The 17,486-nt window shown below is 31.2% G+C and overlaps 1 protein-coding gene across 1 annotated transcript in view; it reads left to right on the top strand.

Moving 5' to 3' along the window:
• The first annotated feature begins 344 nt into the window (after positions 1-344).
• The window catches only part of LOC111416538 (uncharacterized), a 19,096-nt gene continuing 1,954 nt past the window's right edge, over positions 345-17,486 (top strand). Inside the window, exons 1-6 of the mRNA XM_023048592.2 lie at positions 345-487; positions 653-853; positions 1,412-1,577; positions 11,542-11,645; positions 11,695-11,886; positions 11,943-12,302. Of these exons, the coding sequence (XP_022904360.2) occupies positions 757-853; positions 1,412-1,577; positions 11,542-11,645; positions 11,695-11,886; positions 11,943-12,302 (919 nt within the window). The 5' untranslated portion in view covers positions 345-487; positions 653-756. The remainder of the gene's footprint in view (positions 488-652; positions 854-1,411; positions 1,578-11,541; positions 11,646-11,694; positions 11,887-11,942; positions 12,303-17,486) is intronic.

The following is a 17,486-nucleotide window of genomic DNA, read 5'->3' as shown; positions in this document are numbered from 1 at the left end:
GGTCGAGGTTAAAAGCATAAAAATCGAAAAAAGAAAGTAGGTTTATATTTTATTCAATAAATCAATCGGGGAATAACACCAACGATAAATATATGAGTAAATAAAAGACATTTTTAATTAATTCATTAATTTCATAGGTGAGTAATTCTTTCTCTTTTGATTTAAAAGTTGAAATTTGCCTGGAGCAAATTTAATCTGGTGAGATTTTTGGGGTTCAAGGGATGACGATGACGTAACGTGACCTTGTATGGGGTGGGGGCGGTTCGAAATATGCCCGAGCGTCGCGACGTCAGTGCCACACCGACGTCCAGCGTCGATCTAGAAACTTACATTGGTGTTAGTAAACCTTTTCTACACATGAAAGTGTTTTAGTTTGGCGGCAAATATTTTTTTTTCAATCCAAAATAGATATTTTTTTTCACCTTAAAATCTGTGTATCAAAAAAAAATGTAAAAATTAATCGTGCCACCTCTTTATCAATAATGATGTAAGTATTATTTGTTTATATTTTAAAAGTTAAGATAATTGTTATTCATTTGGTTTAGTGTAAACAAAAAGGAAATTAATTTTCGGTCTGTTGCACATGAAAATTGAATGTAAATTAGGAACCAATCCTTGATTCTAACATTTTTTTATTTATTTTTTTTTGTAGAAAGTAAAGCTGATTATCATTTTTGCATCAAAGTGCTATCGAACTTGCAATCGTAATGTTCCCAATGATTAATCTTAGTTTGATTAATAAAAATAAATTGATAAATGAGAAGAGTAAAAAGAGTGTTGAGAAAAAAACCTGAAATGTTCACTTTTTGGATACTGATATCGTTTGTGTTTAAATCGGCCACTTCTTACGTAGGTGAGTGTGAGTAAACGCTTTAAAGCTTAGATAAATAAATCGTTCTAATATTATGCCTTTGGGTAAATACTGTTTCTGCGAACGTTTTTTATTGCCGCAAATATTTAGTTTTACTTTTTCTTTAATGTAAAATTTACTAGTATGTACTAAATCGACTTTATCGATTCGTTTCCAATAAATCACGGAAAGTGAGAACTTGTTTTGTCTAATACACGAAAATTATAACGGAAAAACGTCCGTTATAAGTTTTTATGGGATCGTAAAATCACGAATGCGCGAAATGAGATCGTAAAATAATATGCACTGGCTAAGTGATTTTCCGGTAGTTTTGTTCTGGTTATTTTCACTACTACAATGTTAGTTATTTAAAAAGAAATGTTTCAAAAACAAATTTGAATCTAAAAACGGTTTCATATATATTTGTTCGAACCACAAACCAAGTTTCTATCTCGTTAACGATTTTAATTAAGGCTAGCTGCAAATATTTATCTTTCGAGTCGATCCTTTTACAACCGGAAATTGGAAAAAAATCGCTATAAATTTATTTTTTCTTTTTAGAAATCGTCGAAGAAGCTGCGTTTGAAAATACCACGATGAGATTAACTTGCAGACATTTTGACTCTATCATTGTTATTCATAACGCTACATTTATGCCTGTGAGTAATGTTAATAAAAATGATTATGAAGAAGGATTGGTTGAAGTAAGGCGAGCTTTAAATCATAGGTAAGATTTATTTCGTTTTTCATTTTTTTATTTCAAAGTAAATCTATTTCAAAGTATTAAGTCATATCTTAATTAACCATAATCACGCGTAATTTCATTTGCTCCTGTTGATGTTATGGAGATTTGATAAAATTTCTTTGCATCATTTCATTTTGCCTCAAAAGCACAAAACGGAGTTCCGACTATATTCATTTTGTTAAACATTAAACGTGACAAAAAGTTATGGTTTGATTCTATCACACATAAAGCTGCATTCCTTACCATACCATTCGCAACGATTATGATAAAAACTCAATAACCAGAAAATTACCTCTTAAAAAGATGCAAAGTGGCTTTACTCAAGGAATAATGTATGCCTGAACTGTGTTATTTATTAACTAAACTTTAAGGAAACATATCGATTTTATAGTTTCTGTAACAATACATTAAAGATAATCAGAAGTAGGAGAATTTCTACTAAACACAAAAACCTCTCCACGAAAAATATGGAGCCAAGTAGGAGAATTAAAATATTGACGAAGACGCGAAGATTGTTGCAATAGACGGCAGAATAATTTCAGATCGACAGGCGAATTTCTGTTGGTAATACCAGATCAAGCAGTTCCAACAAGGTGTTACAAAAAGCGGATCCTGAATGAATCAATGTCAATCATAGCTTATAATAATAACAAGACCTAAGAAAGGTTGAACCACCTTAAAGGGAAGCAAGAAACTGGGGAAGATCGGGAGGTACCCACCCATATGTACATGCTTAATCCGGTCAAAAAGAACAATCGGGTAAAGTTTTGCTGGAATCCAACATTATAACCGACTGTCAAGTACAACATAACGTAGGTACCTGACATTGTACAAACCCTGAAAATACTTTCCGTTGGCCAGCGATAGAAAATAAGTGTAAAGTTTTGAAATGGTAAATATAATATCAGCCAGAAAATTATAAAGCAAAGTATAAAACTGTTAAATTTACAAGACAAGCTATACTTACGGAAGGTGGCCATCGTGTACACCTCCAACATCGTGAAGAGAGTAGTAGAGATGCTTACAAGTGTATCTATAAATGAACAACTCAAAACCCAAATATCTAGATATAGTGTTGGAACGGATAGTGATTTTTTTTGCTATATTATTGCGATATTTGAATAAAAATGTCAACTTATTTGGATCCAAGATACAACTCAACTAACGCAGCAACTCTTAACAGAAATAATATAGTTTTCTTCAAATATTGTTTTCTCAAAAACTAAATGTTATTTTTCAAAATGGGTTGGTTCATTGGTAATAGGACACTTTTATTAACACTTTGGAAAATTTTCATACTCATACTCCAAGAACTGGATTAAATAGGAATTTTTAAAATTTAATCGGCGAAAATTGTAAAATTCGAAAAAATTGTCGATCATTTCAAAAATTTTTTTCTCAAGAACTGAAAGTGATTTTTCAAAACGGCTTGTTGCATTAAAAAGAGGATACCTTAATTAATAATTGGTGATATTTCCACAAGGATCCTTCAAGAAATTAATTTTATAGCGAATTTTGAATGTTATCGATGAAAATTGCATTATCAAAAATTTTATCAAAACTTCAAATATTGTTTTTTCAAAAACTAAAAGTTATTTTTTAAAATGGGTTGGTTCATTGGAAATAGGACACTTTTATTAACACTTTGGAAAATTTTCATACTCATACTCCAAGAACTGGATTAAATAGGAATGTTTAAAATTTAATCGGCGAAAATTGTAAAATTCGAAAAAATTTTCGATCATTTCAAAAATGTATTTCTCAAGAACTGAAAGTGATTTTTCAAAACGGCTTTTTGCATTAAAAAGACGATACCTTAATTAATAATTGGTGATACTTCCAAAAGGATCCTTCAAGAAATTAATTTTATAGCAAATTTTGAAAGTTATCGATGCAAATTGCGACATCGAAAATTTTATCAAAACTTCAAATATTGTTTTCTCAAAAACTAAATGTTATTTTTCAAAACGGGTTGGTTCATTAGAAAGAGGTCATTTTTATTAACACTTTGGGAAATTTTCATACTCCTATTCCAAGAACTAGATTTTATACGAATTTTTAAAACTTAATCGGCGAAAATTGTAAAATTTGACAACATTTTCGATCATTTCAAAAATTTTTTTCTCAAGAACTGAAAGTGATTTTTCAAAACGGCTTTTTGTATTAAAAAGAGGATACTTTAATTAATAATCGAATGTGATAATAGCGACAGTTTTGTTAGTAATGAATGTGATGACGAATTACAAAGCTACTCAGGCCACATGTGAGCAGGAGGAATAGAACAGAAAAGTGGAAAACAAACGTTCACAAATAAGAACAATAACAAGGGAAAGCTTGTAACAGGATTGACACTAGAAGAAAATCAAGAACAGCAACATTGAATTCAATGAGAAATTAAAATCTCCATATAGAAGCCCCACAACACCATCTAACGCAAAGTAATTGATTATAGGATTAGTACTTCGAAATTTGTTTGTTTGTTTGTGGAAACAGTAGATATAGTATTATAGAAAATCGATAATAGCAAAAACAATATTTGGAATTCGAAGGTTGCATGGAGTACATATGAAGATAAATATGGTGGCCAACTCAATGATAGATAATGTTTATTCAAAAAAGTTAACCTTGTATTTCATTTATCTCTAAGAAGAAAACATTGTTTAAATGTTAAAAGTTGTAATTTTCTGCTGAAATGTATGTATCTTTCTACATTCCCCCTTTTGCCACTTTTTTTATTAATTCTTCCCACTGCATTTATGGTCTATGCCATCTTCGTCCTCCTTCTGGTTTCACATTGAACATTTTCTTTGGTATTCATTCCTCATCGTTTCAAACTAGGTGGCGATGCCATTTCAGCTATTTCTTTTGTATCTCTACTATTAGAGCTCTCAAGCTTAATTCTTATCTCAAGCTCTTATTTCAAACTCTGCCTCTTCTGGTTTTTCGTATTATTTCTCGAAAAATGTTTCATCACTTTCTGCTTTTTTGGTTTGTATCTCTCTAATATTATCTTCTTATCTCAAGCTCTTATTTCAAACTATGCCTCTTCTGGTTTTTCGTATTATTTCTCGAAAAATGTTTCATCACTTTCTGCTTTTTTGGTTTGTATCTCTCTAATATTATCCAAGTTAATTTTAGTTCTCAGTTTTTTCTTATCTACCAGGATATTATTTATCTGGTAATAAACTGCACTTCATTTTGTTATTCAATTACGTATCTTTTGATTTATCTTGCCATCTTTACTAATCATGGTCCCAGATGTTCAAATTTTACTACTATACTTTTCCTGTTTTTTGTAGTATATTGCTTTTTTTCTTTTTCCTTATTTATGATCATTCCTTTTTCTTGCAGACAGATTTTCCATATTTGGATATTATTTTGTATTTACACATACTAAATCTCGCGTGTAGATCGGAGTTAAGTTGTGGTATCACAATCTCGTTTTTTTGTTCGATTTTTGACATCTTTTATTATTGTATCCATAGGCTATGAATAATAGTGGGCTTAAACTACCGCATTCTTTAACCCCATTTTACATTCTAAACTGATACATATTTGATGATACTGTGTACATACTTTTGATTACTTTTCGTAGTTTTAAACTTGTCCCCAGTTCGCTTAATGTATTCCATAAACGTTGTTTTGGTGTCTGGTCCAAAGCTGGTTTTAGGTCTAGGAAGGTTAGGTATCCTTATTTTTGTCTACTGTTCTCTTTATTATACTCTGAGAGTGTATATACACAAACTCCAACAATAATCTTCAAACTCTCGGGTTGGAACCTAGAGCCCCGACAAATTAACGCCATTGTGTTCGGTTTTGAGCTATCTGTTTCATTTCCAGCCACGATCTTTATCCAACCTTTATCTCTTCCATAATAATTCCTGTGTTTAATTGTTTGGTTGGAACGCCTTTTGCTCTTTTTCAAGTCTGTCCTCTATCTGAGCTCTTCCTCGTTTTTCTACAGCTTTCGAATGAAGTTTTTGGTATCTAGTTGTTTCTCCTTTTTTGTGGATTAACACGATTATGTTCTTCTCCCAATCTTGAAGTATTCAGTCACCGTTCTACTGTTGGTTTCCCTTTTTTTAGTAGTTCTTGCGATATAAGTATTATTTTCGCCTGCTACGTTACGTTTCGAGGTTCCTTTAGGGCTTCTCGCATTTCTTCCACACTTACCACTTCTTGTGCCATTTCCCCTTGTTTCTCTCGAGACTCTATCCGTTCTTCAATGTCCTCGTTTTACTTCTCTCCTTCTTTTTTATGCTCTCTTTCTTCTAGGTTGTTCTTGTATGTATCTTAAAATAGTTAGATGCCTACCATATTCCAGAAGTTTCTAGTTTACTTTTATTTTTAATAATTAACAGAGATGACGTTTAGATTCCGGTTATAAAGGTTTCCCACTTATCAAACATGTAGTTTCATAAGTCTACATTTTTTAGCTTATAAGTTATGAAAATTCCATGTGTAAAGATGTGAAATCCAGGACGGCATCCTTAATCCAATTCGATTACCAACATTCTACGTAAACTATTTTATGACCAACCATAACAGGGAGCTCTACATTGATCAATTTCCGTTCAACTACATTCAATACCATTAATAATGAGACTACGAATTGATGAGATCTATAAATGTCGAAACCACAATTTAATTATAAATGCTCACAAATCAAATGATAAAGAGAACTGAATATTTCAGTTAAACTTTGCTTAATTAAGCACTTATAAGACTTATAATACAATATAATTTATAATAATTTTATGTTACAACTCAATTAACACTATTTTCGTTTGTAATACTTCTTTTGACACACTCTATATATTAAATTACATAATCCGTAATCTTGAAACTATAGAACCTGAAGTAATAGTACCTTAAGGGGTGTATTTAAGTATAAAGACGATAAAGTTTTGAAAGGTTTCGGTCTTCCAGAACATTTTCGATACCTTCCTCTTCTAACTAAAACAAAAATTCTTATTTGTTAAAAAAAATCATCAATAAATAAGTTGGGTACCAACTTTAATCTCCGAATTTAACGAATTCGAATCTATTATATGGGCATTATCTCGGTGGATTCATTTTAAGCCACGTGCACGAACAGGGGATGATTTTCTTTATCAAGTTGACTAGGGTAAGGGACGAAAAGTATAAATGTACTAGAGAGAATGGGGTGCCCAAAAACTGCCAAAATTAAGCGGGGGAGAAAGAACTAAGCTTTATCTCAAAACTCCCATATGGCCAATATTCCAATATTGATTTTCTTACATACTATTTATTTTGATGTAATTATTCCATTTAAAAAACTACAAAAAAAAACAGTTTTTAGTCACAATTCAGTTTGAACGTATTGTCCTAAACTTTGAGAAAGCCCTTTTGTAAATACAAACCCGCTTTAATCAAAAAGTTATTTTTAAATTTTTATCTCAAGTACAAAAACCTGCCTACTTAAAACGATTCTTGAAGAAACGTGTTGTTTGTTATAATTAAATTTGGTTTATCTTTAGTCGTCGTAAAATAAGATTGGATTGTCCTTGTAACGAAGGAATATCGATTGCGGTCAAAATAGAAAAGCCACTTTCCGTCTTGAAGAAGGATTGTTTACAATGGAAAACACGATGTTTGATCGAAACTTGGTTCCGATCGAGGCGGAACGGACTTTATTATTAGAAAGAACGAAAACTCTGGAAGTAATCAACGATTTCGATCGTAAAATCTCGAAATCGAACCACCTTTAACGCTGCGAGTTAATTAATTCTCTTTTGGTTCAATTATTTCCTATGCAATTTCCCCCTCTGCAAAATTTATTGCAAATTTCTAACAAAAGATATTATACTAGAGGGTGAAACTTCAATATATTGATTTGTCACGTTTCTATTGTTGAGAATTCAACGCGTTCGATTCACAATTATTATTCTCAATATGTCTCTGGAGAGGATTTTTTGGGAATAAGGGGAAAATTGAAAATTTTCGCTAAAAGCTTTTAGTTACAAATTGGGTTATAGACTAATAATGCAATTTGGATGTGCGCCACTCACCTGTCGGAACGAGTTACGATCCTAATTTGCATCACGTCACTGATACACTTTGTGCCAGATGCACGTATTCATTTGAAATTCTAAACTTTGTGTACTCAAAGTGAATTAATACTGAAATCACAAAAGTCGATTTTGATTAATTGATCTTGTAAAAACATAAACAAAATAATAAAGGAATGGATAAATCCAATAATTTAAAATGTTTGATTGGTGGTTATCTTCATCAATTTCAAGCTTATCTTCAAGCAAGGGTTGGTTCATAAGATTTAAATCCTGAAGTAACTGTCGTAGTGTGTCGTGGTGAAGAAGCAAGTGCAGATTTTGGGGCGGGGGCTGCTTTTCCTAAAGAATTTCAGGGTTGTGTAGAACAAGGCAAGTATTCTCCAAAGATAATCTTCAACGTTGATGAGATAGGTCTTTATTGGAAGAAGTTGCCAGCACGAACTTTTATTTCTGGTGAAGAGCTGCTCCAGGTTTTAAAGTTGCGAAAGATAGAATAACTTTTTTGCTGGGAGCGAATGTTTCAGGAACTTTAAAACCTAAACCAATGTTAGTGTACCATTTACAGACACCACGTACTTTTTCCTTTTTCTTAAGACTTCGTTTGCGGCATTGTGGATTATCTTTTTCAAGTTTTCCCATTCAGCTTCGATTTCATCTGCTTCCAACTAGTTAGGTAATCTTGTTTGATATAAGGGTAATTCTCAGAAGGGCTAAAAAAAGTCCCTGTAATATCAAATCTTATAAACTGAGATAATTACATTTATTCAAGCAAAAAGCTATGTGGTGAGACTCAACAAATATTTTATGTACACAAAATTCAAAAGTTTTTAAAAGTTGGTTTGCACTTCATTAAACATTCAGATGTCCCTCTGGTAAAGTTACAACTAAAACTATTTCTAAATCGGAAATAAAATAGTATTATATTATTTATATTTGGGGTAATTAACAAATAGATTTGAGAATGGTTTGCAATTTCTTAAAGATTTTGGCACACTAACATGAATCTTTTGGTGCATAACCTAGGGACCTTAAACATTATCAAAGAAAACACCCCATCTCAAGTGGTCCAAAAAATTTGCTGTTCAACTGGTAATATAATGTAAAAATGAAAAATGCCTTGAACGCAAATGCAACAAATATACAATGACCGTTCTGCACTACAATAAAAAGGAATTAATAACATACATGAAATGAATTAACAAATCAGTACAATTTTCTAAAAATTACTTCTGTAAATATACTGAAGAAGTACAATATGCACACTTTGGCTCTTCAAAGCTTCAGATATCTCTTCATACTTTAGTTGTATATTAAAAGCATCCGCACAATAACTCAACAGACCATATCTCATACAGTACAGTATCAAATCGCCATATACGTGCACTTAGGATATATTTTTGAAGATATTAAAATGATTGTTCCCAGGGTAAGACATATTAATTTCTTATCGGATGGACCATCCACCCAATATAAGAACAGAAAGATCACACACCTGCACAAAAAATTGCAAGCAAAGACAATTCGATGGCATTACAATGAAAGTGGCCATGGAAAAGGAACACCTGATGGTATTGAATTCTGTAAAAACTAATCCCTATTATCAACGAATTGATCCCAGAAAATATTGCTACGTTTAATGGTACGATGAAAGTAGCCTGGATCAATAAATTTACTTTCAGCGAACTGACATGTCTATGTTGTGAACTCGGCCAGCTTTGCTCAAACTATAACTTGGATCTGTGAAGTATAGAACAGCTCTACATTATAGCGTTGTATATGCAGATTCATCATCATTGGAGGATGATATGTCATGGAGTTTACTGCGCAATAAGTTAAGATGTTAGGAACAAAATTTGAAATTAAATTATTATTTGTCAACACCGTTACCTCTAAATTTAACATTATTTTCATTATTTAATTATATTCTCAAAGTACAAAACTTTTGTTATACTAATATGTTTTCTTCTATAAATATATAACCTAGAAAAGTAATTACACGAATTTTTTTCTTCTAAACCCTTTTTCCACCCTTTCTGAGAATGACCCATAAATGTTTGATGGCATCATCTTGTAATAGATAGGCTTGTTCCTGCCTTTTGATAAAATTTTCGATGTTGCAATTTTCATCGATAATTTTCAAAATTCGCCATAAAATTAATTTCTTGAAGGATCCTTGTGGAAATATCACCAATTATTAATTAAAGTATCCTCTTTTTAATGCAACAAGCCGTTTTGAAAAATCGCTTTTAGTTCTTGAGAAATAAATTTTTGAAATAATCGAAAATTTTTTCGAATTTTGCAATTTAAGCCGATTAAATTTTAATAATTCGTATAAAATCGATCTCTTAGAATATGAGTAAGAAAATTTCCCAAAATGTTAATAAAAGTGTCCTCTTTCCAATACACCAACACGTTTTGAAAAATAACTTCTCGTTTTTGAGAAAGCTATATTTGAAATTTTGATAAAATTTTCGATGTTGCAATTTTCATCGATAAATTACAAAATTCGCTATAAAATTAATTTCTTGAAGGATCCTTGTGGAAATATCACCAATTATTAATTAAAGTATCCTCTTTTTAATGCAACAAGCCGTTTTGAAAAATCGCTTTTAGTTCTTGAGAAATAAATTTTTGAAATAATCGACAATTTTGTCGAATTTTGCAATTTTCGCCGATTAAATTTTAATAATTCGTATAAAATCGATTTCTTGGAATATGAGTATGAAAATTTCCCAAAATGTTAATAAGAGTGTCCTCTTTCCAATAAACCAACACGTTTTGAAAAATAACTTCTCGTTTTTGAGAAAGCTATATTTGAAGTTTTGATAAAATTTTCGATGTTGCAATTTTCATCGATAACTTGCAAACTTCGCTATAAAATTAATTTCTTGAAGGATCCTTGTGGAGATATCACCAATTATTAATTAAAGTATCTTCTTTTTAATGCAAAAAGCCGTTTTGAAAAATCACTTTTAGTTCTTGAGAAATAAATTTTTGAAATAATCGACAATTTTGTCGAATTTTGCAATTTTCGCCGATTAAATTTTAATAATTCGTATAAAATCGATTTCTTGGAATATGAGTATGAAAATTTCCCAAAGTGTCAACAAAAGTGTCCTCTTTTCAATGAACCAACCCGTTTTGAAAAACAACTTTTAGTTTTTGAGAAAATAATATTTGAAGTTTTTATCAAATTTTAGATGTTGCAATTTTCATCGATAAATTACAAAATTCGCTATAAAATTAATTTCTTTAAGGATCCTTGTGGAAACATCACCAATTATTAATTAAAGTATCCTCTTTTTAATGCAAAAAGCCGTTTTGAAAAATCACTTTTAGTTCTTGAGAAATAAATTTTTGAAATAATCGACAATTTTTTCGAATTTTGCAATTTTCACCGATTAAATTTTAATAATTCGTATAAAATCGATTTCTTGGAATATGAGTATGAAAATTTCCCAAAATGTTAATAAAAGTGCTCTCTTTTCAATGAACCAATACGTTTTGAAAAATAACTTTTCGTTTTCGAGAAAACAATATTTGAAGTTTTGATAAAATTTTCAATGTTGCAATTTTCATCGATAATTTTCAAAATTCGCTACAAAACTAATTTCTTGAAGGATACTTGTGAAAATATCGCCACTTATTAATTAAAGTATCCTTTTTTTTTACAGTTGCTTCATCTAGGATCCAAATAAGTTGACATATCTTATCAGCTTTCTTATTAATTTCATTTTTATTGAAATATCGCAATAATGTGGCAATATAGGGTATCACTTCAGAAATGCACCAGAAATTATAACCATAATGGCCGGAAAATCACTATCCGTTCCATCACTATTCTATAGACATATGTATCCAACACCTCCCCAAATATATATTTTTTTAACTATTTTAATTTGTTTTTTTAGATGCTCAGGTGTTAGTCATTGCAGCTTTATAGTCAATCAAGACAGCCCTATTGCTTCTCGATGGGGATCAGGAAATTTATCTGTAACATATGCTTGCATATCAGGTATGAAAAAATCTAATTAAAAACACCAAATCAAAAAATTTTTTTTTAGATACAGAAATAAAAAAATATTGCAACCAAGATATAACACTGCCAGATAACGATAATCCAGGTTCATCTGAGGCTTACGTCCATAGCCCAGGTTACCCAAAATTCTATTTAGGACAGGAAAGGTGCACCTGGAGGATTACCGCTCCCCATTACCAAAGGATTAAAGTTACTATTTTAGATTTATCTCTATTCGGTAAAAAATAATTAAATCCTTATTTTTAACAAAACCATCCAATTTAATTTTTTTAGGTAACACCGAAAACTGCAACGATCAATTATTGATAAAAGACTCCGGTCAAACTATCTACTCATCTTGCAATCAAAATCAATCTCTAACACAAATGACTTCCGTCTCAGATTCAATTGAAATAATTTTATCTTCAACTGAAATTTTAACACCTCGAAGAGGAGTGCTATTTCATTATGCCCCTGTGGGATGTAAACCATTAAATATACCAAATAACGGATATTTGGTGTCTAAAAATGAAAGTGTTACAATTTTTGGGTGTTGTGCAGATTTTACTTTTAGTGATACTAATCAAAAAACTAAAGTTATTAAGTGTATAGGTTACAAATGGGATTTTATACTACCGCTTCCATCTTGTGATAGTAAGTATTATCTTTTTATTAATTTAAATTATAATTTTTTTGTACAAATCGTTTCCAATTGACGCTTTAAAGCCATTCAATATCCGACAGGAAGTCGTTAACGAAAACAGTACGTGCTTGAGAAGCGAAAATAATGCACAAACGTAAATAGAATAGTGACGTAGCTATTATGCGTATAAAGAGTTTGTTCGACATCGAAGCGTCCTTAAATGCGCCATAAAAAGTCGTTCTTATCTATAATAATGTGGTCAGTAAGTGTTTGTACGTCAAAACAGTAGGTTGGTTCAAAACAAAAAATGTAAGTTAAAACAGAACTTGAGTTTGATTATATATTTAATTATAATCATTTGGGAAATATTTTAAATAATATGTAATGAACTTAGATGATTATTAGTTTGTTTTTGTTATAGTTTTGTATCATTAACTTAATTATTTGAATCATTAGTGAGATATAAAAATGGATAAGATAAATTTCTATAAACAAGATTAAACGCATTTTGCGATCATAAAACAAAATTAAACACAAAAATATATCGCCCATAGGTTCAATGAATGCAATTATTTAATAAAAAGGTAGTTGAACTCGTTATATCGTTAAAAACCTAACAATGGTGTGGGACGTTTATTAAAAAATAACTTTGTGTAAATTATTTTCTTTGCAATTTCAAGGTTTCAAATTAATACTAAAATACTTTAATCTTATTATTTTTTTTTTAATTTATAAACTAAATAAAATAATATTTGACAATGAATGTATTATAAAGTGAATGAAACTTTAAGCCCAAAGCAAATTACTTCTGTATTAAATCAACCTTTTCTATAAAATGACGCCATGATAATTTTACTCAACGGATTCGAGATTTTTAAATCGATTTTTAGAGTAATTAATTTTTTTTCGCTATGCAATACATTGAAACAAAATACATACAGTATAGGTTATGATGGAAGAAAAAGAACTTAATAGATTAACACTTTGTGTCTTACATGGTAGTCAACTGGTCGCCGTGTGACCAATAACATACTTCCATATGGATCATTAAAATCATATTTTATTAAAATATTAGTAGGGAGAAGTCTGGTTAGCTGGATATGACTTCTCCAACTTATTCTAATCGATAAAGCTTTCTCTTTACATGTTTCTGTCAAGCGTGATTTTAGAAAATATAGTATAATATGCACCTCAGCTTAAAAGCTTTTTCATAATACGAGCGTAATATTAACCCAGCAGCCAACAAGTCAATTTGATTTATACAACATAGCTTTCTATCTTTAACACTCTAAACACAGCCCTTGTTGGTTTGAATTTCTCTTATTGAGTAGTAGCTGAGAACTTTCTCCTAAACGTTTTCTAATGCTTCCTCTAACGTCTAGGACTCGGCATTTTGTTTCTTTGATACTCTCCCACAAACTGAAGACCAAGCTTGTTCAGAAAAAATCTTCCTGCCATTTTGATAACATTGCTATTATCCATGGTGGCCATAGTTAAAGGTCAATAATGGCTGTTACTCAAAACGAGGTACTATTGTTACTCAAATATAGGAGAATTAATTCCTCCTAAATTTCATTTATTATAGAAAAGCTGGTGGCACATATGTTGTTTTTACTTATAATTCGCAACCTAACCCAACCCACACCGTAAAGCACGTACCTTTACTCTACATGAGTCAGAAGACTGACAGTTTTATATAAATTTATCACGCACAGCTTGATATTCAGCATGATATCAAACATCAAAAACTCTTGAATGTTTTTTATGACCTCAACGCCAAAACGTAGGTTAATATTTTTATCACGGTGAAGATTACAATGAGCAACGTTTGGAAATGGTTAAAAATTAATACCGCAATTCTGAGTTTGATAAGAAAAGTAGTTTTAAGAGTGCTTACTCCAATTTTTGGTTATAATAATTATCCTACTAAACAAGCTGTGCGTACTGTTGTGGATAAATTTGAGTGGAGGTGTTCACTATTGTACGTTGCTGCGCTAATAAGATGATAAAAAGCGCAAAAAATATCGCAGCTATAAGTGCTTCAGTTCAAAATAAGCTAAATCAGTCAATTAAGCCATTTACAGGAATTAGGAATCCCTCAAACCACATTACAGCGAATTTTGCATAAATATCTTGGTTCACAAGATTAAGTTAACTCAAGAATAGAAGCAAGAATTTCTCCAGTTTATTCAGGATGTTTAGCTCATGCCAATATTATTTCTCGAAATGCGTTCAGTAATAGTGTTATCTGTACCGAGGCTTAAGTGTTTGAAATATGTTCAATGGAAAAATATGAAGAGAAATTCTAAATAAAAAAATTCTTAAATAACGTTTTAAATATTTCTCTATAAATGCAAATAAAATTACAGTGAAACAAATATGTAAGCTATTTGCATGTTGTGTTTATGTTGGGCGAACGACTTTTGTGACAGATATGCTATAATGAAGTAATTTATTTACTATATATTCCAAAAATTAACATCGATTCTGAAAAAATTAAATAAGTACAACTTAGGACAGTGATAAACACTACACTTGGTTAGTACATTATTAAGGTGTGATAGCTTAGTTTTTATGGTTAATCCATAAAAGATCCATCCCAGAAAGTTGAAAATATATCTGAAATGTGGGCATAATTAGATCTTCGGTTTTGCAGTCAATAACAATAGAGCATAAATTGCTTTTGTTTGGATTTTCTCTTGGATGTTAATAGATCAGAATAATTTTGGCCATTTTGGGTATAGTAAAAACGTGTGTAACAGCGCTAGTGTAATAAATGTTGCAATAAATGAACAACCATTAGCAACTACGATGAAATATTTGACTAACTCTGAGAACTTTACCAACAATAAATTCTATTTATTAGGTATTCCTTTATATAAAAAGCGTAATGACATAGCATATCACCAAATATAGCAAAATAAAGATATCTACCGCAAGGAAACCACTTCCTAAGTAATAATCTAGACATTCAAATAAATAACACATAATCGCAAGAACTACAAAAAAAACTAAAAACGTTAAGCCAGTTACATATCAATGTGATTTGAAATTATTTCTTTGAATTTAAAAACGAATTTGTCACTTTCAATGCTAAACAGAAAGAATAATAAATAACATGGAATGTCTGCGGTTCATCCATGTCCAGAGAAGACTTATTCACATATCTAGAGAAAATAAATTACTACTCAAATTTCGAATATCTGCCATGATTGATTATAAGACATCGTATAAAACAAGCTTAGCTCTTTGGATGTGTAAAAGAACGAACGACAGTAGGTTAATTCATTCATCATAACCCAATTTTATGTAGAAAATATTTAGATTTTTAAGTCGTTTTATCCACATAAACCAATAAAATCTTCCCAGAATTTCTTAAGCTAAGTTTACACATGCCGGACTGGCGGCAGTAAGAAGCTAGTTTAGTGGCGCCAGAAGTTGTTTCCACATAAATGTGATTATTGTGTACTGGCATAATAATAAAAATGGCGTCAAGTGATGTAATTACGTGCTGGCATCAATGTAATAATGCAAATGTGCTCCTTGGAACTACGCATGTTATTAACAAAAAAAAAAGAAAACAAAGCTGCTGGGTTCGATCGTGGAACTTACCTAGGTGCATTAAGCTAAGTTTCCACATGCATGGATTACTGACGCCAGTACGAAGCCAATTAGCTGGCGCTAGAAGTTGTTTCCACATAAATGTTATAATTGTGTACTGGCACAGTAATAAAAATGGCGTCAAGTGGTAGACCAAATGTGCTCCTTGGAACTGCACACGTTATTAACAAAAAAAAAGCGAAAACATAGTTGCTGGGTTAGATCGTGGATTGCACGTAGAAATAACCTAGGTGCGTCTAGTACTTTAATTAGAGAATTATGCCATGAAGATCAGGAAGCATTTTTTAATCATTTAAGAATGACTGAAGAGAGTTTCATGTTTTTGTTGACAAAAACAACATACGCATATGGGAGGTGTCATTTCAGCTCACGTAAAACTGCAAACAACTTTAAGATTTTTAGCCTCTGGAGATTCTTTTACATCCTTGCAATATATGTATCATTTGCCAAAACGTGTGAAGTACTTGATGCTATTTACGAAGCTTTTGCCGAGGTTTCGTCAAAATTAGGAACTGTTTTCATCAGAATTTCAATTGTCATTCTGACAGCTTCATTTAGTGCTAGTCGGTCTTTATATTGTGGAATTTTCTGATTCCACAAACAAGGACATTGTTCGTACGTTTCTAGAAACAGTACTGCTTAGCGAATTTGTTCATTTTAGTTGGACGAACACGTTAATAGTTACACGTTTTCTTTATAAATGCTATTACTGGCTCCAAAAAGTAGAAGTAGCGTCAACTTTATTGCCGCTATGATTACTGGCATTAATTTATTGGGGACATGTGGTTTTTTGCTATTTGCACATGCAAATGAACTGGCGCCAGTAATCCATGCATGTGGAAACTTAGCTTTTGGTCAACTTTATTGGCGGTATGATTACTGACGCCAGTTTATTGGGACCAATTGATTTTTGCTATTTCCACATGCAACTAAACTGGTGATAAAATGCAAATAATACACAATTTAGATTATTATTCCCATCGCTGGATTCAATAAGTTTAATTCAATGCTGGACTGTATGGTGCCGTTTGAATATAAACAATATGTTGAGTTCAAGTGCTGGAATATTCCTAGCTTGAGCAGTTGCGATAGTGTCTATTTTAAGATATTTTAGTCCACATCTTCGTGTTGGATAAATCTACACAGTATCCGGTTTCAAAGCTTTTCAGAAAAAAAAAGTGAAATATCGATGATCAAGTTATTAGGATTAAAACTTAATATATTATTTAGCGTTTAATTTTTTATTTGTATGAGTTCTTGTATAAACAACCATTGTTATTGCTTTTTATTAAAGAAGAACTTTTATTTTTGAATTAAACTTATTTATTTTTGTAGTGGTCTTTGTACTGTTTTTAAATCGATCTGATCATCATTATCATAAGCAACCCTCTGCGTCCATTGTTGGACATAGGCATCCCTTATTCTGTTTCATTCGATTCTATTCTGTGTTGTCTGAATCCATTTATTGGTAATTCTTCTGACGTCGTCCGTCCAGCGTGTTTCTCTACTTCGTCTGTCCGCTCGCGATCTTTACTCAAGCAACCGTTTTATCCACTGCATATTCAGTTCTACTT

The sequence above is a fragment of the Onthophagus taurus genome, chromosome 6, assembly GCF_036711975.1.
Source record: "Onthophagus taurus isolate NC chromosome 6, IU_Otau_3.0, whole genome shotgun sequence".
NCBI classification, from domain to species: Eukaryota; Metazoa; Arthropoda; class Insecta; order Coleoptera; family Scarabaeidae; genus Onthophagus; species Onthophagus taurus.
Note: the sequence above shows the minus strand (reverse complement) of the source record. Positions and strands in the feature narration are given on the sequence as shown.